This window comes from Ictalurus punctatus, chromosome 12, assembly GCF_001660625.3.
Source record: "Ictalurus punctatus breed USDA103 chromosome 12, Coco_2.0, whole genome shotgun sequence".
NCBI classification, from domain to species: domain Eukaryota; kingdom Metazoa; phylum Chordata; class Actinopteri; order Siluriformes; family Ictaluridae; genus Ictalurus; species Ictalurus punctatus.
The window spans coordinates 9214574-9239691 of NC_030427.2; the positions used below are offsets into that span (position 1 = coordinate 9214574).

At 43.5% G+C, this 25118-nt stretch overlaps 1 protein-coding gene across 6 annotated transcripts in view; it reads right to left on the reverse strand.

The window, feature by feature from the left end:
• Window positions 1-2380: 2380 nt before the first annotated feature.
• The window catches only part of LOC108273104 (inactive rhomboid protein 2), a 42761-nt gene continuing 20023 nt past the window's right edge, over window positions 2381-25118 (reverse strand). For all 6 annotated transcript variants that reach the window (XM_017482128.3, XM_017482126.2, XM_017482130.3 and 3 more), the window contains 10 exons: window positions 24608-24719; window positions 24185-24259; window positions 23383-23544; window positions 22260-22345; window positions 21302-21365; window positions 19639-19733; window positions 14742-14817; window positions 13707-13807; window positions 13252-13405; window positions 2381-5740 (listed from right to left, as the gene is read on the reverse strand). In XM_017482128.3, the coding sequence (XP_017337617.1) occupies window positions 5321-5740; window positions 13252-13405; window positions 13707-13807; window positions 14742-14817; window positions 19639-19733; window positions 21302-21365; window positions 22260-22345; window positions 23383-23544; window positions 24185-24259; window positions 24608-24719 (1345 nt within the window). In that variant the 3' untranslated portion in view covers window positions 2381-5320. The remainder of the gene's footprint in view (window positions 5741-13251; window positions 13406-13706; window positions 13808-14741; window positions 14818-19638; window positions 19734-21301; window positions 21366-22259; window positions 22346-23382; window positions 23545-24184; window positions 24260-24607; window positions 24720-25118) is intronic.

Consider the following 25118-nt stretch of genomic DNA (forward strand, 5'->3'; position numbering starts at 1 on the left):
TGAGCACGTTTCAAGTTACCAATAATGTTTCTATATTAGACAGAAGCATTTAACGTAGTCTTTCATCCTCTAGTGAGAAAAGCAGATATGTACATATAAATGAGGACATCCACGACTCTCACACTTGCACACTCCCTTTCCTTAGTGAGTGTTCATGTCCTTCATTTGCATACTGAAACCTGATTGGCTTTTGATGTACTGACACTAGCTAAATAATTTTGATCCCACATTTCTTAATTAAACGTGTCAAAATCTTACAACCCGCCCTTAAACCTTTATTAAAAAAAAAAAAAAAAAACGACAAAACTGGTTATATATTCTATATTCATATCATGTAAACAATCCATCCATCTTCTATACCGCTCATCCTTTTCAGGGTCACGGGGAACCTGGAGTCTATCCCAGGGAGCATGGGGCACGAGGCGGGGTACACCCTGGACAGGGTGCCAATCCATCGCAGGGCACAAACACATACACATTCACACACCCATTCATACACTACGGACACTTTAGACACGCCAATCAGCCTACCATGCATGTCTTTGGACTGGGGGAGGAAACCGGAGTACCCGGAGGAAACTACCGCAGCACGGGGAGAACACGCAAACTCCACACACACACACACACACACACACACACACACACACACACACACACAGGGCCACGGTGGGAATCGAACCCCCGACCCTGGAGGTGTGAGGCGCACGTGCTCACCACTAAGCCACCGTGCGCCCTTTAGAGATGATTCTAGTCGTATGTAAACCAGTAAATATTGTAGTAACATGACATTTATTTCAAGAAAATTTAATGTTTGGTTGTTCATATAAATATAACAGAAAAAGTCCATGAATCAGTTGATAAAGTACAGAAGTTTGGTCCAACACATTCAATGCACAACATTACATTTTCAGGTTATCGAAAAAAAAAAACGTAAAGATCATCCACTCCCTTATTGTTTATGTATGTATAAGGCACAGTACAATTTTATTAAAGTAGAAAATATTATTTAAAACCAAAAATGTAATGGCGGTTTGATTTTTTAAAAATGTACAAAAGCGATAACGACACGTATAAAACAATACGTCCGGGTTATATGAAACTCTTATGTAAACTTTTGAGTCCGTCCAAGGAGTCAAGTGCAGCTTCATAGGCCACAAACAGAACATACCCTTTTTTTGGTCTGTTCCAATCAGGAACAAATGACACGAGCTGGAAAATCCAGTTCTCCTGTACGACGCGGTGCACGACGGCCAAACTGCGGTGCGTCTTCGGTCATCGGACGTGCTGGATAGCGGACACTGATCCAGCTTTGCTTTAGAATATGACTAATCAAAGCCTCCCGTTGTGAGATCATCACAATCAGGCTATAACCCATTTCAGTCAGTGGTCTCTCCTGTCTCTGTCTATAATCCAGGCACGTATCAAGGCCACAGTGTCTCCTCGCCAGACCTGGGTGAGAATGCTGGACCGTTGACGTTCTGAATGTCCGGAATGTCGTGCTAATGTTATCTGTGAAAACCTACGATGACTACATTTCATAATCAAAATACATTAAGAGTTAAGGATGCCTCATATCACGATAACGTCATTATGTCCCCATTATAAGAAACAAATCGCTCATTTTCAGTGGAACTACAATAACACTGCGTAACGGACACAGACGTAAGGGATTAAATAGGTTGTGGCGTGATGTTATAGGAAAATAAATCAAACAACCATGTGGTTGATCATTTCCCAATAATAAAAAGTGTTTTATTCCACTTCTACCACAGCAATTTGCCAACGTGAACAATGTTTTAGTCATTACAAAAATCAACAAGTGGGACTTTTTATCCATTTATAGTCACGTTATGTTGTGGATCGTTCACAATTCCATCATAACAGCGATAAACAGTTGTTCCCTCAAACCCCCCCCCCCTATTAAATTAAACCAAGAAACAGTAAACCTCCACCCTGACGTCGTGTCGGACAATTTAAAGGGACAGCGTTAACTACGACATTTACGTGGCGCGTCCGCCGTACGACTCCCTGTGGAAGTTGTTACTATGGAAACGACATCACGTTAGAACAAGCACGTTAATGTAAACCTCGCAGCCGGAACTACCGTCGGAGTCGAACAGCGCTGTGGTATACAAGTGACGATGATTGGTTCGACGATATGAAGCAAAATTCCGGCACAACATTGTGGCGAACATTTTAAGGTCTTACAATTGCTACTAATCTGAGAAGCTAGGGAACGATTGTGAGTATACATCTCTCATACTCAGAGTGGTATAAACAATGACCGCTAATAGACCTGTATCCTGAAGGGAATGAGTCGTTTCTGGTTAAAAAGCTACCCAGTGAGGACAGAGAAACATATGGCGCTTTTTTTTTTTCGTTGTTTCTGTCAAATATAACGCTATGATAATATCAAACCCTGAGGAAATATGTTGTTACTGTAATATGAGATTTTTATTACGGTCCACGTATACACTGTGCTGCCAGTTTATTATACCATCACGCCAACAAGATCCCATTAGCTTCAATTCACTGTCGGCATTTTTAGATCTTTTGACTAAAGTTAACTTTTATATTTCTGAGGGCCCCCGATATCATTTCCGATAATTATATAATTCAATGCAACAACCTAAGAACAAGCCGAAGCCTGTGATAAGTGATTTTCATTTACAGAAGTACAATAAACTAGTACACTATATGGCCAAATGTTTGTGGACACCTGACCGTCACGCCCATACGTTGGACTTCCCCAAACGTTTGGCACAAAGTTGGAAGCACAAAAGTGTCTAGGATGTCTTTGTATGCTGTAGAATTAAGATTTTGCTTCTCTGGAAATAAGGGGTCCAAACCTTTTCCAGCATGACCGATGCCCTAGTGAACAAAGTGAGGTCCGTGACGACATGGTTTGCCAAGGTTGTCTTGGAACTCGAGTGGCTTTGCACAGAACCCTGACCTCAATCCCAACGAACTCCTTTGGGATGAACTGGGATGCCGAGTGCACCCCAGGCCTCCTCACCCAACATCAGTGTTCTTGAGGCTGTATGCATACAAGTCTCCACAGCCACACTCTAAAAATCTAGTGAAAAGCCTTCCCGGAAGAGTGAAGGTAGTGAACAGCAAAGCAGGGATTAAATTTGGAACAGGATGTTCAACAAGCCCATACTGGTGTGAGGCTCAAGCGTCCACAAACCTTTGGCCATACCGTGTACCTAATAAACTGGCAACGTCGTCACTGTGGGGTCTTTGCGATTCTCGGTCCCAGGTGACAAAAAGGCAAGGTAGCGCAGTAGGTATAAGAAGTTGGCGTGGTAGTAGTAGCAAACCCTGGTGTCATAAGAGCTAAACGTGGACATAACAAAAAAACATTACAGGGATACCCCAGTGTTATCCAACCTAATCTCGAACCACTGAAAATGCACCGCATGGGCTTTTACTTCACGTGTCACATTTCCATTTAACACCAATTTAAAATGGCAACACTATAAAACTAAGAGTTCCTGCACTCTCAGACACTCACAGTGTTGACCGGGAGAGCCCTGCTGCCGGCGACTCTGGTCGTACTCGTTACTAATTTATACGCCTGAAACCCCCTTAAAATATTCTTCGAAAAGGGAAGACACTATTGAAGAAAACCCTGACCTTGCGGTCACCGTAACCCTGCTTGGATCAATTCCAAAATCTTACCAGTTCATCTCCTGGTTAAAATAATTCCACATGTATCCTACAAACATTCGACCATTAGATCTCGAGACATCCCGCTAAGGAGAATCTCAGACGGACATGCGAGTAGAGCAAAGATTTTAGACGGTCAGAAAATGAGCTTCCAGTTCTATGCAAGTATCAGCTCTGTATGACAAACAGGAAGGAAACTATTGAAGAATAATTATTTCAGACATTTCACCCTGCCGTGACCTTTACACAAGTTTAGATCCGTCACCTGCAGGCTACAATGATAATTCCATAGAACCTTCAACCGCTCGTCCTTGATATTTCACAGTAACAAGAGTCTTGGACTGACTGGTGCACAGACCATTGGCGAAAATCATAGATAGCCAGAAAACAGGCCTTGAGCTCCTGTATATGAACGTGTAAGTATCATCACTGTTTGGCAAACAGGAAGGAAGCTATTGGGGGGGAAGAAAAAGAAACACTACTGCAGGAATCTGACCTTGCTGTGACCTTGACCCGCCTAGTGGTGGAGGCATAAAAAGTACTATAATCTGCACGTTTTCTCATCACTGGGGTTGTACCCTCAAGGGTGCGTCTTCTGTACACATCTTTAGTACGCATCTTTTACGTGGTAACGTAAGTGGAGTGAACGTTTAAAACAATTCCGAGTCTTAGAACGATACATTATGTACAAAATATATTCCATCGAGAGTACCACCCCAGTGGCAAGGAACGTGTAGGAAGTGTATGGCCAACAGCACGGCCGTGCGGCGGGTAGCACTGCCGCCTCACACCTCCACGTTCCCCAGTTGGATCCTAAGCTTGGGTTACAGTCCATGTGGGAGTTTCACATGTTCTCCACATGTCCATGGTTTCTTCCAGCTTCTCCCTGATGTCTGAATGAGTGTGCGGACGGATGTAAACTCCGTGATGGACTAGCCCGTGCAGGGTGTCCCTGTGATCCACCACGACCGGCGGCAATTACTGCGGATGAACGAACGATTAACGCCAACCTTATCAACGTTGACCTTCCAACAATGGTAAAAAAAAAAAAAAATGAAGTCATTTGTTATTTATGCTTTCCGTTCAGACCCACACGACGATGTTGGTAATGCATTACCATAAATACCTTCCTCTGGAAAAGATTCACAGCTTAATATATGGTAGATAGAGATTAGGTTAAATCACGCTGGAGTATCGCTTCAACCTGAACATATGGACACAAAAGGTATTCATTAACCTCTACAGTGCAAGAACATGGCACCCACGTGCGAAATTAATAAAATGCTAGTTTAAGGCAAGGCTGACGGAGATGTACCCTGATTAGTAGTATTTAGTGTCGATAGGAAATTTGTGCAGGATTATAAACATTGTACCTAAAACTCCTGCAGTGGAAGTCTCGCACAAAACCAGTGGATCTCAGAGTAACCGTCACCTGATAATGCACCAAACCATCAGCAGTAGTATCAGTGTAGCATCTGTAAATCCGGCTTTTCTAATCCCTTACTTCTTATTGGTTCTTTACAGTACTTGGTTTCCAGAAATGTTTTACCTTGCAATACTGTTCCCGGGACTAGCGTGACCACAAGCACGCCAGTGCACCACATGGTCAACTTTGCAGTCCTAGAGAATGAGCAACGCTTCTAGCGTGTTAGTGGCCGATGGGGTCGTTATCATATCGCTCGCAGAACTTGCTGGTGAAGGGGATGCAGGTGAGATACTCGAGCCAATACCAGTCGATGGGGTAGATGTAGAACCAGACGATGAGCGAGGAGAACAGCCCCAAGTACACGAGCAGTGACAGGATGATGAGCACACGCTTGCGATACTTGTCGAAGGTGCCGAAGGTGACGTAAGGCAGGAAGGCGAAGGACAGCAGCAAGCCGCTGAGGAAGCCGAAGATGTGGGCGATGTTGTCGATCCACGGCAGCAGGCCACAGAAGAACAGGAAGAGAACAAGGCCGAGCAGCTTGAGGAAGGCATTCCACGGCTTCTCCAACATCTGCCAGCCCTGAAAGAGCTCCACAAACAGGCACGCTAGCAGACCAAACTGAGAACCTGCTGGACCCACCTGCAATTACAAGGGAAATGAATAATTATCATAAAAATAACAATAATAAACAACTTATTTTATAAAGCGCCAAAAGGTCTGAGCTTCCTTGAGTTCAGGAGGAAGAGAGCTCCAAAGTGAAGGAGCGTAGGCAGAAAATGCCCCGTCACCCATAGATTTTAAGCGATTTGGGGTGTAAGAAATTAATAAACCAGATAAGTAATGAGGAGCCAAGCCATGTAATACTTTGTATGTCGACATCATGATCTTATAATCGACTCGGAACCTGACCGGGAGCCGGTGCAAGGAATCCAAAACAGGGTTTTGGACAGGCACTGGTCCCGGTCAGGATCCTGGTGGCAGAGTTTTGTACATATCGCAGTTTGTTGATTGTGGACTTAGACACTCCGTCTAAAACGGCGTTACGGTAATCTATACGAGTGACGACAAATGAGTTTATCAGCTTTCAGTCACGGAGAAGTTTAGCACTGGGCGCAGTCTAGCTATATTTCCGAGGTGGAAGAAGGTACCGTACCGTCAGATAGCCAGATAGCCAGTCAGATTTAATTAATACCGACGGTACCTCGAATAGCGAAGGCTACAGCAGGGGGAAGAGCTTTCTCTTATAGAGCCCCACAGTTATGGAACAGTCTTCCTATTAGTGTTCGGGACTCAGACACAGTCTCAGTGTTTAAGTCTAGGCTTAAAACGTATTTGTTTACTCACGCCTACCCTGACTAGATTCTGTTCTACTTTCTCCCCCTCTCCTTTCGCCGAGCCCCACACGAATTTATGGAGATACTAGAGATCCAGATCCTTTCAGCCTCTGGATGGAGCTCAAATCTTCTTTAATTCCAGATTGCTGGGACTACGGCTGCTCCTAACGCCATACAGACTTCATATAAATCCATAATGAACTTTTTCACACTATCTGTTGTTACCCAGATGAGGACGGGTTCCCTTCTGAGTCGGTTCCTCTCAAGGTTTCTTCCTCTTAAAACATCTTAGGGAGTTTTTCCTTGCCACCGTCGCCACTCAGTGGCTTGCTCAGTTGGGATAAATTCACACCTTTAATATCTGTACACCGTGTTGATATTTCTGTAAAGCTGCTTTGAGACAATGTCTATTGTAAAAAGCGCTATACAAATAAAATTGAATTGAATTAATTAATTAATTAATTAATAATCAATCAATCAATCAATTAATTAATTAATTGAAGAAGGATGCTTTAACTGTGCTCTGAACAAAAGAATCAAATGTAAGACTGGTACAAAATGACTCCTAGGTTCATCATTTTACTTCGAGTCTCTAGAGCGGAGCCATCAACCGACAGAGACCGTGGACCGGCTTTGAGAATTTGATGACGGGAACCTACAAGCATAACTTCGCTTTTCCCGCTGTTCAGGCACAGAATGTTATCGTTCATCCATATTTTGATCTCAGAAATACAATCAGAAAGAAAACAAACATCAGGGTTTTCACCAGATTTTGAGTGAATGTAGATTTGGGTATCGTCAGTTTAAAAGTGATGACGGAGGCCGAGCGTACGCAGCAGACGCCCAAGTGGAGATGGATAAATATTGAAGAGTAGAGGGTCTAAAACTGAACCCTGAGGAACACCAGTGAGCACAGCGCTAGTGTCAGACCTGTAACCACCCACAGAAAGAAGCTGGGGACGGTCAGTAAAATAGGATTTAAACCAGTTTAAAACGCACCAAAAACACTTCCAAGGCAGGTAAGTAAAAGACCATGATCCACAGTATCGACGAAAAATTGTTAATCATCCACGGCAACATTTTCTTTCTTTGGTACAGGTGTAACAGCAGCGGTCTTTGGTACTGCTGGAACGACCCCAGTCTCCAATGACTCATTTATTATACCGAGGACAGAATGGGTTTGTGGGAATTGGATCAAGCAAGCAAGTGGTTTCATGCTGGATAGCTCCCTCGTGAGAGCCTCAGAATCAAGCAGTGAGAATCGAGTGAAAGAAACACCAGTGAAGCCATATGGACGAAGGAGTGAAGAGGAATAGAGAAATTGAATGATTTTATGCCACTTTTGTGATAAAATCCTCACCCCCCCCCACCCCATGTCTTTCTTCTTGCCCTTCTTCCCTTTTCATCCTTCACTTCCTTCTTGCTTTTTTTACTTCCTTTATTGATTTTTAAAAAAAATCTAATTCCTTCCTTAATTCCTCTCCTTCTTTACCTCCTTCCATTTTCCTTTCCTTCCTTCATCCCTTTTTTCCCCCTCTGTCTTCCTCTACTTCCCCACATCCTTCATCTTCTTGTCTTTCTCCTTCCTCCGCTTCCTCACAGCCTTTAATCTTCCTCCTTCCATCTTCCTAAATCTCTCATCCTCCTTCCTCTCAGTCTTCCTCACCTCCTTCATCTTCTTGTCTTTCTTCCACTCCTTCCACATTCCTCTCGTTCCTCACGTCCTTCTGTCCCCAATTAATTCGGTCTTCCTCCGCTTGCTCACCTACTTCAGTCCTCATCTCCTTCCATCTTCCTAAAATCATCCTCACCTCGTTCCTCCTTCTTCGGCATCTCCTTCTTTTTAATCTCCCTTCATTCTTTTCAAACATTAGTTTGTATACCAAAATCAGTCACGCGTAAGCTTAAGCCGTTAGCCCGGACATCACGCTTACGTCGCTGATGTTGTTAACATTAGTAATTCGCGATAAGAGCTCTGTTATTGGCGCGATCAGAAAAAGTAAAAAAAAACAAAAAACAAACAAACAAAAAAAAAGCCGGCAGGGTTACACGAGAACCAGGTGCAGAGGTTGCAGGTTTCTGACGTCTGCGTAAAAATGGGACGCAAATAATCTGCGATCTTTTGTTGTTGGTGCACAGGGTTGAAGGGTCAAATAGATGACCATCAATTTCCTCTCTCACCCTCTCTCTCTCTCTTTAAAAATAAAATGCACATACACAGGGCAGCAATTACATCCTAAAATGGAAAGTCAGAAATGGCGGGCTTGAAAAGAATCTAATTACATACCATTTATCAACATGTGCACCAATCACACAATGGAAGCAAAAACATCTGCTTAACGCAAAATTCATCTGCTGCTCCCTCCATCGAGCAGCGCTAGTGACGCTACTACACGCTTCCTTTCTGCCCTTTGCTCTGCATTCATTCATTCTTCCCATGTTCATTCTTTTTTCTTATTCCCCTTGCTTTTCATCTTTCCCGATTTCGCTCGAGTTCACAAGGGTTTTGCTTGCATCACATCACAGCTGGGTTTAACGCTATGTTAACAGACTAATCATCATGCTAAGCCAGCGTTGTTTTTTTTTTTATTATTATTATTCATCTCTGAGAATCCACAATTATGTTCAGCAGGTGCCGGCTCCATGACAACCAGGTTTACAGATGCATGAGGATTTGAAGAATGCGAATAGATAAAAGTAGAATTGAACCGTTTCATCACATTTCACTATACCGACACTCGCCTAATCGCAGCACGCGTTTCCCTTTCACTCCCAAATAACAGAAAGTGCTCTGGGATAATGGCAGGGCAGACACGCTTTAAGACGAAACCCTCGCACACCTTTAAAGCAGTGGGACGTTGAAAAGCACGCTACTGTTCCTGGAATCGCTTTGAGATTGTGTAAAGCTGTTGACCCGGAAGAACAGACCGTAATTGTTCATTTTGACCTGATTAGACTGACGTCATGGCTGGACAGACTGTTAATCTAACACACCTCTACAAGGACAAGTGAGGTGAAGACGCCGGAAACACACACACACGCACGCACGCACACGCACGCACGCACACGGCTTTAGCCATTCTTAGAAAAACATTGAACAGTTACAAAAAAAACGCCAAACTAAGACCATTCGAATTTTCCTTTTATTTATTTATTTATTTATTTATTTATTTATTTATTTATTTATTTATTTATTTATTTTTGACCTTGTGAAGCAAGCCTATCAATTCCCCTCTTTGATTATACGAGTGAAGAAACGGGTAGAAAGAAATGAGTATAAGCTGAATAAGAAATAAACGCAAGCAATTATGATTTGAAAATGTAAAACAATTGTTTTTTCCTGTTTGTTTGTTTGTTTGTTTTTTAAACTCCAGCTTTTTTTTTTATACAACTCAGCAAGCAGTTATAGGATAATAATCAGTGATGGGGAGGCGGGTGTGTGTGTGAGAGATGTGGCTCGACGCGAGGTTACCAACCCAAAAGTGGTTATTTTCCCCTAACAGCCCTTTCCATGTTTTAATCCTCTTCCATCACGGCAATTACGATTTTTAACTCACTCATGTACAACTTTTTCTCCATTTACAGTTCACATTTAATAACGTTGAATGTCTGGGAGAATTTAGTTCCTATGTTCCATTATATTAGAATTTTTAAAAAAAAATTAAATAAATAAAAATTAAAAAATTAACACGCATTAGAAAGAAAGCGTAAAGTGCACAAAACGCAGTGAGACTGGAGATTCCTTACATAAATATTAAATAAACATTCCCTTACAGAAAACTTACATCATTACTGACATGGCAATGTGTGTGAAATAACTTTTGCATGCATTTATTATGAGAGTCTTGGGTTATATGGAGCTTCCCCAATAGAAGTCTCTGTAAATTAGCCGTTACTATAGATTACAGCATAGCATTAATATAAACCGTTCGTCTGTATTACAGCTGGCACTACTGCCAGAGCTGCTGTTACAGAAAATGAATAAACACCTAGAATTAAAGACCTGATGATTTAAGAGCATGGTGGTATAACTGTGTACAATACATTTTTAAATTAATCAATTAATATATTTTACATTTTAAAAATACGGACCATCCCTGCTACTTCACTTTTTTTTCCCCCCCTTAAAAATGATCTTAAATGATGTAGTTTTGAAGCACACATGTGAAGATTAGGCCATAAGTGGAACAAGTTCCACAAAATGGAACTTGTCGAGACGAACAATTCTAAACAAGCGCATAAAGGTGAAGGAAAAATTGAGAGTCGAGAGTAAGAGGATCTCAGTGGGTCAAATCGGGCTAAACCGGCTCGCGCTAACTGGGTAATCCGTCTCGACTGCAAAACATGTGAGTGCTTCAGTGTCGAGAAACGACACGGGAGGAAAAGTAAAGTAGCTTTCGCCCATTTCATCGTTTGCAGCGCTCAGGATCGTGCTTGTGATACTTCAACGATCATGAAACTGTTTATGTTGATTGGAAATAAAGCTACTTCTACTAGACATGGTAAATGGTCTGTCTCATATTCACCCATTCACACACACCAACTGTAGCAGAGTTGCCGTGCACGGTGCTAACTTGCCATCGGGAGCAACGTAAGAGTTCAGAGTCTTGCCCGAGGACACTTCGGCATGTGGAGTCATGCGGGCCGGGAATCGAACCGCCGACCACCCTACGCTTAGTTGACAACCCGTCGACTCTACCACCCGAGCCACAGCCGCCCGCGGATAAGTGGACGGGGATAAGTAGACAGGGGTGAAGCGGTGTAATGACCACACTTCCTGCTCTAGCTTCTTTTAGCCTTTGCTTGTTCAGCATGACACACCTTTTAAGCACCGATCATCTAGACGTTACTAATCCACGCTTCTTTCCATCAGCACATCGAGCAGCAGATAAACAGGATTAAGTAGGGGTGAACAAGCACAGCCGTGCATGCTTATGAGGACTTACACTAAGTAATTCGGTAAAAATAAATACAGGGGCGCTGGAAGGTTTGGGAACCGTTTTGAACTTCTGTATAAATATGACCTAAACCATCATCAGAATCTCACACAGGTTATAAACGTAGATAAAGAGAACCCACTTAAACAAACGAGAAAAATATGATACTTGGTCACTTATTTATTGAGGATAATTATTCAATATTACATAACAGAGTGGCAAAAGTATGTGAACCTTTGCTTTCAGTATCTGGTGTGCGGCAGTAAGTGCAACTAGTTTCTGCTAAGTGTTGATCGGTCCTGCACATCGGCTGGGAGGAATTTCAGCCCGTTCCTCAGTGCAGAACGGCTTCGACTCTGGGACGTCGGTGGGTTTCCTCACATGAACTGCTTGCTTCAGGTCCTTCCATAACATTTCTATTGGATTACGATCAGGACTTTGACTCGGCCGTTCCAAAACATTCACTTTATTCTTCTTTAACCGTTCTTTGGTAGAACGACTTGAGTGCTGAGGGTTGTCTTGTCTTGATGCAGGACTCATTTTCTCTTGAGATTTAGTTCATGGACAGATGTCCTGATATTTTCCTTTAGAATTTTCTGGTGTAATTCAGAATTCAGTGTTCCATCAACGATGGCACGTCGTCCTCGCCCAGATGCAGCAAAACGGACGCAAACCATGATACTACCACCACCACCATGTTTCACGGATGTGATAAGGTTCTTATGCTGGAATGCAGTGTTTTCTTTTCTCCAAACATAACGCTTCTCATTTAAACCAAAAAGTTCTATTTTGGACTCATCCATCGACAAAATATTTTTCCAGTAGCCTTCTGGTTTGTCCATGTGATTTTTGAACTGCAGATGGACAGCGATGTTATTTTTGGAGAGCAGTGGCTTTCTCCTTGCAACCCTTCCATGCACACCATTGTTGTTCAGTGTTCTGATGGTGGACTCATGAACATTAGCCGACGTGAGAGAGGCCTTTAGTTGCTTAGGAGTGATCCAAGTTGGTTGACCGCTCCTGGGGAGGGTAACAATGGTCTTGAATTCCCTCTATTTATAGACAGTCTGTCTGACTGTGCTTGGTGGAGTCCAAACTCTTTAGAGATGGTTTTATAACCTTTTCCAGCCTGATGAGCATCGACAACTCTTTTTCCGAGGTCCTCAGAAATCCTTGTTTGTGCCATGATACACTTCCACAAACACGTGTTGTGAAGATCAGACTCTGATAGATCCCTGTTCTTTAAATAAAACCGGGTTCTCACTCACACCTGATTGTCATCCCATTGACTGAAATCACCCGACTCTAATTTCACCTTCAAATGAATTGCTAATCGTAGAGGTTCACATACTTTTGCCACTCAGATATGTAATGTAGGATAATTTTCCTCAATAAGTAAACGACCAAGTATAATATTTTGTATCATTTGTTCAATTGGGATCTCTTTATCTACTTTTAGGACTTCTGATGATGTTTTTGGTCGTATTTATGCAGATAAATAGAAAAATCACCACTGTAAATAAATAAATAAACAAACAAACAAACAAACAAACAAACACCAAGCTTAGTCTTGCATACCTAAATGCAAAAGAAAACATTTCAAAAGAATTTAAAATGAGATTAAAAATCAAATGTTTTTAATCCATGTTATCAAAGCGGTGACATTTCAATCCTCCATCAAACTTTAGAGATGAGAGGAATATAGAGGAACTCGTCATTGAAATGGTACCGATACCTCAGGAAATGCAGGATTTAGATTCTTCTTGTGTCTATGCACTGACTGACACGTTGTGCTCGATATTGTGTGTACATTGCTGTTCAATAAATGATTAACGCGATAAAAAAAAAAATGTTTAAAACGTAAGTGTGATGTCATCACCTCTGCTTTGTATGGCAGGAAGAGAGCACTGGCTAGGTTTCCTGTGATCCCGCTGAGGATGTAGATGATGGAGATGCGTAACCAGCCAGCGAGTTTCTCCAGGTCTCTCAGTACAGTCATCTGGAAGACTACGGACACCAGGCAATGCAGGAGACTGACAGGGGACGAGACAAGACACAAAATAAGCCATGTTTTAGTGTGATCAGTGTAATCCCTAACACGGTGTTAATTATTGTCTTCGCATGACTAGCAGTTTGTTCCTATAGGGCACACAATATGCTGTACAAATGGTTAGCACTGTTGCTAGCCAACTGAATACGAGTGGCAAGCATGAGCTAGCTAACGACTGAAGGTAAAGATTTTGCTAGCTAACGACTGAAGGTAAAGATTTTGCTAGCTAGCCCTTTTATACAGACATATAATTTCTCTTTTTCTTCTTGCACGTCTCCCCATACCCTGCATGCAGGAACAGAGAGAGCCAGAGTCGGTAGAACTGGTCCGGAATGTCCGGGTTCAGAAACGGCAGCAGGCCACACACCTTGTCCAGACAATGAACCTGCAGTGACACACACATCACATTCATCACAGATGAATTTTTACAAACCCCTCTCCAACCTGCAAGAACAGAAACAACACACAGTACCGGGCCAGATTACGATTATATTTAAGCCATTCAAATGTGAAGGGACCCTCACATTGTATGATAACTGCAATATAACCTCCTATTCGATTGTTTTGCAACCTGTGTAATAAAAATACGGTAGAATTAAAGATGTAGCTGCATTATATCGCATCTAAACAGCTCTAAAAAAATAAATAATAATAATAATAATAATAATAATAATAATAATAATATACACTGTATTTAGTCAATAGCTAATTTAAATGTATATCACACTTTATCAACCTGAAAAAAAAGAATTAGCCCCCATATCATCCAACCATTTTCTGCGCCAGAGCACAAGGAAGAGTACACCCGGACAGGGTGCCGACCCATTACAAGGCATAACGCACGCACACACACACACGGCAGGCAGCATACATGTGTTCTCATCCCATTCATCGATTCGAGCATCCATCGTTCCAACACACGTCCATACATCCTTCTGATTGTACATCTAAGCATTCATCCATCTATCCATCCATCCATCTGAGCATACATCCATAAACCAGCGCCCATTACAGAATCCATCCTAGCTTCCACCCAACCATCAGAACACCCATCATTTCTTCCCAGCATACATCTGTGCATCCAAATAAGCCTTCATCCAAGCACCTATCCATCTCAACTTCCACCCAAACATCCATTTGAGCAGCCAAGTATTCCAAAATATTAGCTGTTTAATGCAAATACTAATCCACCCCGATATTCATTATTCCCTCCCGCTTAAACGGTGATGAGCAATGCTGAAAACATCAACACAGTCAAGATCATCACATCATCATCATCATCATCACCATTCACCAGCATCAGATGCAGTATGCGTTACCTGAGAGCAGAGCGTGGCCTCCTCATGGAAGTAGCCATGCATGAACTCACAGTACTCTCGCGTGGCGATCTCGCACCTGTGCGCGCGCACACACACACACACACACACACACACACACAACGAGCAGGAGTCACCACCCATAACATCACTTGTTCCTCACATTTACTTTTACAATAATATTAACTAAACATCATTAATAATACTAAATCTAGTATTAGTAGTCTCTATTAACAGGCTTAACCTAACACTGAAACTTTAGGTTACTTACGTAACCCTAGTCCTCTGATAACATGAGCGAGGAATTTCACTATGGGGAAACGCCTCGGGCGTGACCGATCCTGGAAGCACCAATTACACCACGTCTGCCAGTTGACAGACCAATCACGACAGTGATGCGGGAGTCCCGCCTCCCTCACATACATACATACATACATACATACATACATACATACATACATACATACACACACACACATATATAAAAATATTGCTGCAAGCGATCCTCACTTCATTCTCAGCATGCCATCTCTTCTCTGTGCCACTGCAAGGAGAGAAGTGCGGCGAGATACCTCACTCATGTTAGCAGAGAGCCGAGGTTATGCAAGTAACCTAAAGTTCTCTTTCAAACATTCGATCGGTATCTCACTACGGGATATAGACAACTCCCGTATTGCAGATATGCCGTCCGAAGCAAGCCTGTCAAGCAACTCAGTGATGTAACACAAACAGCATCCGTAACTATTCTCCGAATAGAACGGGAATATACGTGAACCAAAAGCAAAAAGCACCTCACGAACGAGTGTTTTTTGTTTTTTTACACACTTAAGGAATGAGCCAGTCATGGCTCTGTGACATCCAGTCTATAAAATCAGGCGAAGCGCAACTTGCTTATGTCCTGAACGAAAAGGCCCGAAAGGCCCTTAAAATAGTGCCCATGAGGTAGTCATACCTCTTGTAGAATGAGCCCTCAGCCCTTCCGGAGGACCGAGTCCCATGCTATTATAACAGAATATAATAGCTTCCACTCCCCAGTGGGACAGGCGCTGATGTGAACTAGGTTCACCCTTATGAGAATCAGCGCAAGAAACAATTAACTGATTCCTCTTCCTTAGTGCTTTCATTCTGTCCACATAGTGACGCGACGCACGGACAGGGCACGAGAAATGAAGCCGCTCATCCACTGATGAGGAAAAAGGCTGCAGGTGGAAAGCCAGTAAATCCACCTGTTTACAGGAGAGAGCTGACTCGTTCACTTCAGGCACAAACGCTGGATTAGTTTTGAGCGTTACTCGAGTAATCCATAGCGAACCACATACAGGAGTTATGAACCGACAAAGCGTGAAGTTCACCAACCCGCTTCGCAGTAGATAATAAAGCAAATAATAAAGCAGCCTTTAGCGAAAGTAGCTTTAAATCAATACTATCTATAGGCTCAAAATGGAGCCGAGATAGTGCACTAAGGACCACGGACAGATCCCACAGCGGAATCAGTGGCTTTGATACCCTGTGCAAACGCCACGGACCTCTCATAAACCTGCATACGAGCGGGTGTTGACCTATAGTGTTCCTGTCAATCCCCACATGACATGCAGAAATTGCAGCAAGATAAACCTTAACGGTCAAGAAGGCTCTGCCCTCATCCAAAAGTTCCTCCAGAAAACCTAACACACCCGCAACAGAAGCGTCGAAGCCGCTCTCGCATTCGGAATAGTCTCAATCACCCTCACAGGCAAACCTGAGACGCTCAAGTTTAACCGTTCACGGGCCAGGCCCAAAGAGACACTTTGTCCGGGGCTGAGTGAAAAATCTCCCTGCACGCTCAAGAGAGGAGGTCCGTCTGCAGCAGGAGAGTCCAGGGCTGGTCGCACAGGAGTTGAATTATCTCCCTGGCCAGTTTGGGGCTATTAGTATGACTGAGTGACCGCATTCCCTTACTCTTTAGAGTGCTGATACGATCAGACTCAGTGGAGGAAACATGTACAATAGTGCGTTTGGCCACGTGTCCGTTGTAACCACCTTTCACAGAGAAACTGCCCCCAGCAGAGTCCCTGACTCGAGAAACAGAGTGATGATACCAGACGACATTTTGGACAGAAACGCTGCACTGCCGTCCAGTTCTGAAACGCTCCTCATTCGCAACAGTCGCAGTGGAACAACCGAGAGTTAGACCATCATTCCGAGCAGACGTAAACTTAGTCTGAGTGGGACCTTCTTCCCTTTCTAAAAAAGGGATAAACAGCTACAAATTGACCTGAGGCAATCCTCCAACAGAAACGCTTGATACAGGCCTGAGACCCAGGTAGATTCTCTCATGTGTGCACCAAGCAGCTCTTCGTCTTGTTTATTTTGAAGTTCTCCAAATGAAACATGAGCATTTTTGTGTCTTTCTCCGCCTGCTGCCATGAGGGAGCACACAACAGCAGGTCATCCAAATAAGCTGACACACCGAGACCCATTATATTCTGAGCGGTGCGAGCGTTGCTTCGACACGCTTGCTGAACACCCTCGGGGCTTAAGAGTGCCCGAAAGGAACCGTCAAAAACTCGTAGGCCGTGCCCCGATAGGCAAACCTGAGGAGTTGTGTGTGTGCTGGGTAGATGCTTGCAGTGGGGGAAAGTCTCCGTGCGAGCGGTCCCCTGCAGCTCTTGCTCACTGATGGCGCTACGGCGCCATTGAGCGGCGGAGCTGGGGGTTGCAGCTCTGAATTTTGTGCCCTAACATTTTTGTTTTCACACGTCTGTGCCCTTGGCCCACTGCCTGGATGCACAGGGATTCTTTTTATTTGTTTCACACACTGTGCTCTCTCTTGCATAACCCTGCGGGTGGAGAGGGGAGAAACAACATGGGGGCACTGGGTGAACTGATGCCAACATTCCAACCTGAGGACTGTTTTCTTCTGAACTTGAATAAAACCCTGACGCTTCTTTGCTGGAGGGGAGAAGAAGATTTTTGTGTTATGGAGAGGGGTGCTACAGAGACTCCGTGAGTGCTGTAACCCCTCTTTCGATTCAGGAATAAACCCCACTGGTTAGGTCGCCTGCCGCTTCTTGCCTCCCTGAAGATTAACTGGGCGATGTTTAGCCGCTGCAGCCACAAATGAGGCCTTTCCTCTTGGCTGTGACTGTCTTGGGTTCACCTCCACCCACAATGACTGCTGGGAGGGGGGGGCCTAGGGTTTCAGTACCCTGACTGTCCCCTACTCGTCCCCTACTCGTCGAGCAGTGGGCTTCCTGGGGAGGCAAGTTTCAAAAGGCTCTCCATCTTTCTTGCAAAGGTCACTCTGTTGCCGCATTTGTGTCACAGCAGCAACTTTCGGCTCCACTGGAGCATCAAGGAACTCCACCTTCTCCCTTTCCGACAGGCCTGATAATCCCAACCACAGCGCTCTCTCTCACACTACACTGCCAAGCCCATGCTGCAGCCACAGCAGGATGACCAGAAGTTGAGATCTGCAATGACACAGATCTTTTCCCACAGTGCTGAATCAGGGGACCCAGTGTCGATCTGCCTCCCCATCTCCTCCATGAGCTCAGCTTGATATGCAGTGAGGTCTCTCTGACAGCCAGGGCAGATGAGTGGTAAATTTCTGGAGCAGAGAAATGGAAAGCCTCTCTGTCAGTCCTGGTAGTGAAGGAGAGGTGGAAAATAGGGCTGCCCGGCGACTGGGGTGGAGGTGACTCGCCACCGACAATTCCACTAGTTGGGGCGGCCTGTTCCCCTCATACAAGTCCAGTCGATAGATAGTTTAGCAGCTGCTCCCCCACACATTTCAATAAGGTGCAAGTCTCCCTCTATGGGGGAGGGAGACTCACCTGTCGCACTGCTAGGTCTGGAAGAGAGATTAGGAGGGAGAATTGCATCCTCATCTTCCTCCCAAACCTCTTCCAAGAGACGAGCAACCATCTCATCCTCTCCCTCCTTCTATCTATCGCCAAGGTATCTGTTTCAAAGAAGGGTGGAAGTACGGGAGAGATATCACCCATTAACTCTCCCAGCTATGCTGGGCTTGCTGAGAAGCCCAGACTTTCTCAGCGGGTGGCGCAGAAAAACTCGGATCCTCCTTATTCACGGCCGCGACTCGCATTCCGTGCTTTAATGCCCTTAATGGGAAAAGAGAGCAGTGCGGGCAGCACTCGAGATTAGCGAGCACGGCCTGTGGTGTGTCTAACTCCCGGACACGCGATGCATAGAGGATGAGAGTCTCTGGACAAAATCGATCATCGACTGCAAACCCTTTGTTCGCGGTCGCTATAACAGAGAACACCGAGCTATCAACTCCATACACCACTCAACGTGGGGAAAAACAAAAAATGAGAACTTGCCTCGACGCGTCAGTTCCCACCAGAAAAAGACGGCAGGAGAAAAAAAATATTCACTTTGACAGTGAATATTCCCTCAGAGGAATAAGGAAAAACAGCCGCGTTCGGAGACGTACCTAAAAACACCGGCTCATCGAATGAACTGCTTAAGCCGCCACTCCCTGCGAGGATCTGCTGAGAATACCTTCCCTATAAGGAGCTCACGGAGAACAGAACAAGAATGAAGTGGGGACCACTTGCAGAGATATACATATGAGGGAGGCGGGACTCCTGCATCACTGTCGTGATTGGTCGGTCAACTAATAGACGTGGTGTAATTGGTGCTTCCAGGATCGGTCACGCCCGAGGCGTTTCCCCGTAGTGAATACCAAGCAAACGTTTGAAAGACAACAGCAAAAACAAATATTAAGTAATAGCTTAAGTAACATAACATCCAAATACTAAAACTACACACATAATAGTGCAGTATGACAATTAAACATAATTCTTATGTGTTCACATAATGAGGTCCATGACGAAACATTTCACAGCATGCAAATATATACAAACACAGTGGAGAGGAAATATGGTCACGTTACCTTCCTTGGGTCCCGATGCAGCATGGACGACCCCTGATGCTGCAGTCCATGTGCGTGTAACCCGTGTGGTTCCATGTGCCTCCGTCTGTACAGATCTGAATGAAGGAAACAGAACACACAATACAGCAATGAAAATTCTGAAGCCGGTCACATTACTGTCATCAGTGCACATCATTTCCCTCCTTCTTCTCGCCCGTTACAGAATTCTTATTTACATACTGAAGGTTTACGTTTTAACAAAGGTCACTTAGTTAGACTTAAAATCATGGGGGAAGCTCACTCCCCTTCGATTCGATGGTTTTCGTAATCATGGCCTAAATAACAGTTGTGTGGGCCCCACCTTTAGCAACAATACCTTAAAGTAAACGTTTTCTGTAGGAGTTGATCAGTCTCTCACATTGTTTTGGAGAAATTCTGACCCACCCGCCTTTACAACATTGATGTTTGAAGGCATTCATTGATGCACAGCTCTCTTAAGATCCTGCCACAGCATATCTAATGGGGCTGGGGGCTGGACTTTGACTTGGCCAATCCACAACCTTGATTTTTTTCTTCTTTAGCCATTTAGATGTCAATTTGTCGATGTGCTTCAGAACGTTGTCCTGTTGCATGATCCGATTTCGGCCCAGCTTCAGCTGCTGAACAGATGGCCTCATGTTTATCTCAGGAACATTCTGGTATAAAGTGGAGTTCATCGTTATTTAAATGACTGCAAGTTTCCCCAGATCCTTTACCTGCAAAACAAGGCCAAATCAACAGCCCTTATCCACCATGCTTGACAGTTGGCATGACGTACACAAGGTGGTGTACATGACCAGACATCTCCACCTTCAGTCCAAAGGATAACTGTTCTAGAATTTTTGTGGTTTATTCAGATGCATTTGGCAAACCTAAGTTGTGCTGCCACATTCTTTTTGGAAAGAAGGAGCTTTTTCAAGAAAGCCATACTTGTTCAGTCTTCTTCTCATTTGTGCCTTCATAAATATAAATACTTAAATATGCTTACAGAGGCCTGCAGGTCACATGACGTGACTCTTGGCTTTTTCTTTACATCTCTTGAGCATTGAACGAGCATTGATCTTGGACTGGATTTGCTGGGACGCCCGGTCCTGAAGAGTGGTAACTGTCTTAAAAAGATTGGGAAAAAATCGCCTCCATTTGTAAACAAACCTTCTCAATGTAGAACGGTGAATTTCAAATTATCTGGAGATTATAACTCTTATAACCCTTCCCAGATTGATGAGCAGCAACAATCACTTCTCTAAGGTCATGGCTGATGTCCTTTCTTCTTGATGTTCTTCTTGCATGATGTAGACACACCTGAATTGCTCCGGAACACCAAACTGCCAAAAGTTCTGCTTTTTATAGAAGTAGTCAGACTACTTGATTAACTAATCTATAGTAACAGCTGGCTGATAATTATTCTCAAAGATTGCGGAAGTGGGAAGGGTGTACTTATTTTTTAGACCTTTCTGAATGTTGATTTACACTTTTCTGGGGTGGGGGATACTACATATTGAAATACTTTGTGTTCTGGGATTTGAGCACAAAACCTAAACCCCTGAGCAACCAACATTGAACTGACAATTTTTTTTTTAAAGTCTAATTTCCCCCTTAACCGAGATAAAAATAAAATTAGAGAGAAACAGTTAAGATGACTCACTGGCCACCGCGTGATGTCATCAGGCCATATGTGTGGCTCTGCTGAGGCAGGCTCCTGACATGTCCTATTTCCAGAATGCATTTCACACCAAACGGAGAGGGGGAAAAAAAAAACCAAAAACAAGCAAATTCTTAAAATAAACCGATGACTGGATAATTCAGAAGTCAGCTAAATACTTACTAAGAAGAGGTTAAAAGGCTGACAAAGCACAACGACACTGAACATCCGGCCGCTAGCTTTAATGCCACAGATACATTTAATGGACAAAAGTCTGTGGACACCTGACCATCACACCCATACGTGGGCTTTCCCTAAACTGATGCCACAAAGTTCAAAGCACACGACCGTATAGGACGTCTTTGTATGCTGTAACGTTACAGTATCTCTGCAGCCCGAATACGTTCCAGCATAATGTCCCTGTGTGCAAGGCGAGATTCATCGGGACATGGTTTACCAAGGATGGAGTGGAAAGACTTGAGAGGCCTGCACAGAACCCTGACCTCAACCCCACTGAACACCTTTATGTCGGATGAACCGGAACGTCAACTATGTGCCAGGCCTGCTCGCCCGATGCCTCACTAATGCACTTTTAGATGAATAGGCAAATTTCCACAGCCATGTCCCAAAATTTAGTGGAAAGCCTTCCAAGAAGATTGCACATACTGGAGAGATGGTCAGGTAAACCTTTGGCCATATAGTGCAACTCTGCTTTTTTTATTTTATTTTTTTATTATTACGCTATCTTATGAATTTTAATAACTGTAATTTCTCAGTGTTAAATCGGATTCTTGCAGTGCGTTATAGGAATCCCCAAACCACTATTTAGAAATGTTACTGATTGGGTCTTAGTGTTTGGAAGGTTTCATTCACCGGCTTCCTTTCTAGAAAGGACTATATACACGAATCCTTCCCTTCGAAAGGAAGCTAGAGTTTCGATTTTTCAGCAAGGAAACGCTACCTGGGGTCCTGATGGCACACCGCACCTGAGGAACGAATGATATCCACATTCTCTTTGTTCCATTTAATGAAGGTGGCCAACGACTCCTGCAATGAACAAAACAGGTTAAAGATATTCAGGAATTTTTAGAAATGAGTGTTTCGTACACAACTTACAATTCATGTGGAAATATTCACAGCACTGTGCGTGTGCGCAATCATTCATAGGTTTGTTAAGAAGATCCGTCACTGTCGTAGGAAATAGTGTTTTCTCCGATTTCTACTTTTACGCAGAGGTTTTAAAGGAATAGCTCAATTGGGGAAGGGGGGGGGGGGGGGGTTAATTTAAAGAATTCTCACTTTACTTTAAAAGTCGTTAACAAGCCGAGACGTGATTTGTAGTAAAACATTTTTTTTTTAAAGCACTGGGATAATTATGCTCAAATTGTACGCACTGTAGAGGGTGAATACAATTCTTGTGATTGTCCAAGATGGCTGCCACCATGTTCCAGTGTTCAGTGTACACACTGCAGGTCAGATTACACTTACGTGATTACACTAACTCGCACTGTGTCCAAAACCTCATCCGTAAGAAGTCATTCAAGAGTAATTCCCGAAGACCTGGATGAAGCTTGATGCGTAAATTCTGCTTTTTGCAGAACAATTACTCATTGTACTCCGTTTCAAGACATCTAGGATTGTTTTTTTTTTTTGTTGTTTTTTTTAAATCCGTACAAATACATGCTTTTTCCATACTGATATATCCTCGTAATCCACCCATAACACTTTAATAAAACTGTGTGTTATGATGAATTTTATACCGCCACTGGGGTTTCATTACATCCTCATGGTGGCAGCAAATACCCATATGGCCAATGAGACTCCAGACAATTTAGGACAAAGGATTTTAAGATCGGTGTCTGCAACAGCCTTATGTATTATACAGCGCAGCTCAAAAGAGTACTATCGCACCCCATCCCGACCGATCACGATAGCACGTACAGTAGTTTGCGTCGATATTGGAAGTCAACAACAGGGCTAATACTGACCGCAAAGTAACAGTGGCCGTCGAGCCACTCGGCTGATGTGCACAAGAACGTTATTACATGTTTAAGACGACATAGTTTGAGGGCACGTGTACCGACCGAGCAGCCGCTCCGGAGTGTCTGCACACATCCCGAGTTATCATTCTGCACACAGCAGCCCGACTCTTTTTCCTCATCCTTGTCGCGTTGCATGCGAGCGGCTATCCTTAAGTCTCGTCTAATACAGGGCGAAAACTTTGCTCCCAGGTGGATCAGGTCTACCTACAACACACACACACACACACACAAATATTGCAGTTCATTTACTTCAACCTGCCTTAAGGCATCTAATAACTTAATACGAATAACAAATTGATGTATTTATTTAATGGCTACAGCTTGAAGAGAGTATAAAAAAAAAAAAAAAAAAGATAGGAAAGTGTTTGTAGATAATCAACCCCTACTTGAAAAGGTCCTTCAAGGGGAGTAGAATAAAAGTCCATGTTTATATCAAATCAAGAATATAATGGATTACGTCACTCTAAATATATTAAACATTCTTTTTGGCCATTTTTGCTACTGGCGACCTGTGAAATCGAACTTGCATTGGTTTGGGGAGGGTCTTGGGTTCCAGACAGTGCAGAAAATACAGCTATTAATTAAAGCAGAGGATTAAGACCACGCTGAGTTATCCAAGACCTAGTGGAAACTTTTATCGTAGTCAAATACCACTTATATTCTCTTCGAGTTGAATAAAGCATTTCTTTTTTTACAATTAACAACAGTCCAGAACTGCTTTCCAGGTTTCCACTGGTACCCTATGCTTTTTAACAATACTATCTATTATGGTGCTCAACTACGGCAAAGCTTGTCGGTTGAAGCTTCTTTTTCGGGACAAGAACTGAACGCTGGAGACACTCACGGATCCTGGGCCGATCCAGAAATTCTGCTGCTGAACATACTTCACACTCTCATACACCCCTTTGTTCCTCAGCACCTGAAAAACAAAACAAACAAACAAAAAATAAAAGCGGCCACTTAATGGAGGTAAGGGAGGTGACGGGTAAGACGAAAAACAAAACAAAACATTACAACAGTACAGACTAGCGGTTTGAATGTCTAGTTCCGCATGCCTGACAGACACATGCGGTATTTTACTAAACCAGCAAATGATGTAATCTGATTCAGAAACAATTCAATGACTCTGAAAATGACTCAAAAACGATTCGATGATATAAAAAAAAAAACCAGATTTAATTCAGAGTGATATAAAGTGATACACTCTGACATGGCTATAATCTGGGTAAAAGCTGTGTTTTAAAGGCCGGACGTTGGTCTCTCTTACTAGTTGAGTGATGGTGTGCTGGGCGAATCCGACCGGAGCGAAGCCGTACGTACAGCAGGCCAGCAGAGTGATGACGATGTGCACAAACGTGATCCAGTAGGTAAAATAAGGTCTGGAAAAGTGAAAGTGCATAGACACAGAGATTATCATGCACATGACATGTACATAGTTTTAAACCAGGGGTTCCCCAGTTCTAACCCACCTAATACAGCTCCTGAGTTTCTGAAAGACAAGTACCTAGGTGACGAGTTCGCATCAGCCATGTGAGTGAAGAAACCCCTAAACCGCCCATCACTACTATATAACAGAGAAGACTGCATTTAAAGACGAAATTTACCCCCATTTCAGCTTAAACACAGTCAGCGAAACTACGCATCGGCCGAAGAGACATCGTTCGGATCCGTGACGATAACTGTACCTGAACCGTGTCATTAAGCAAGGAATAAAACATGGCAGAACGTGCCGTTACAGGAAAATAATTAAAAGGTGCTGGCGTGGTTTTGTTGTTCTG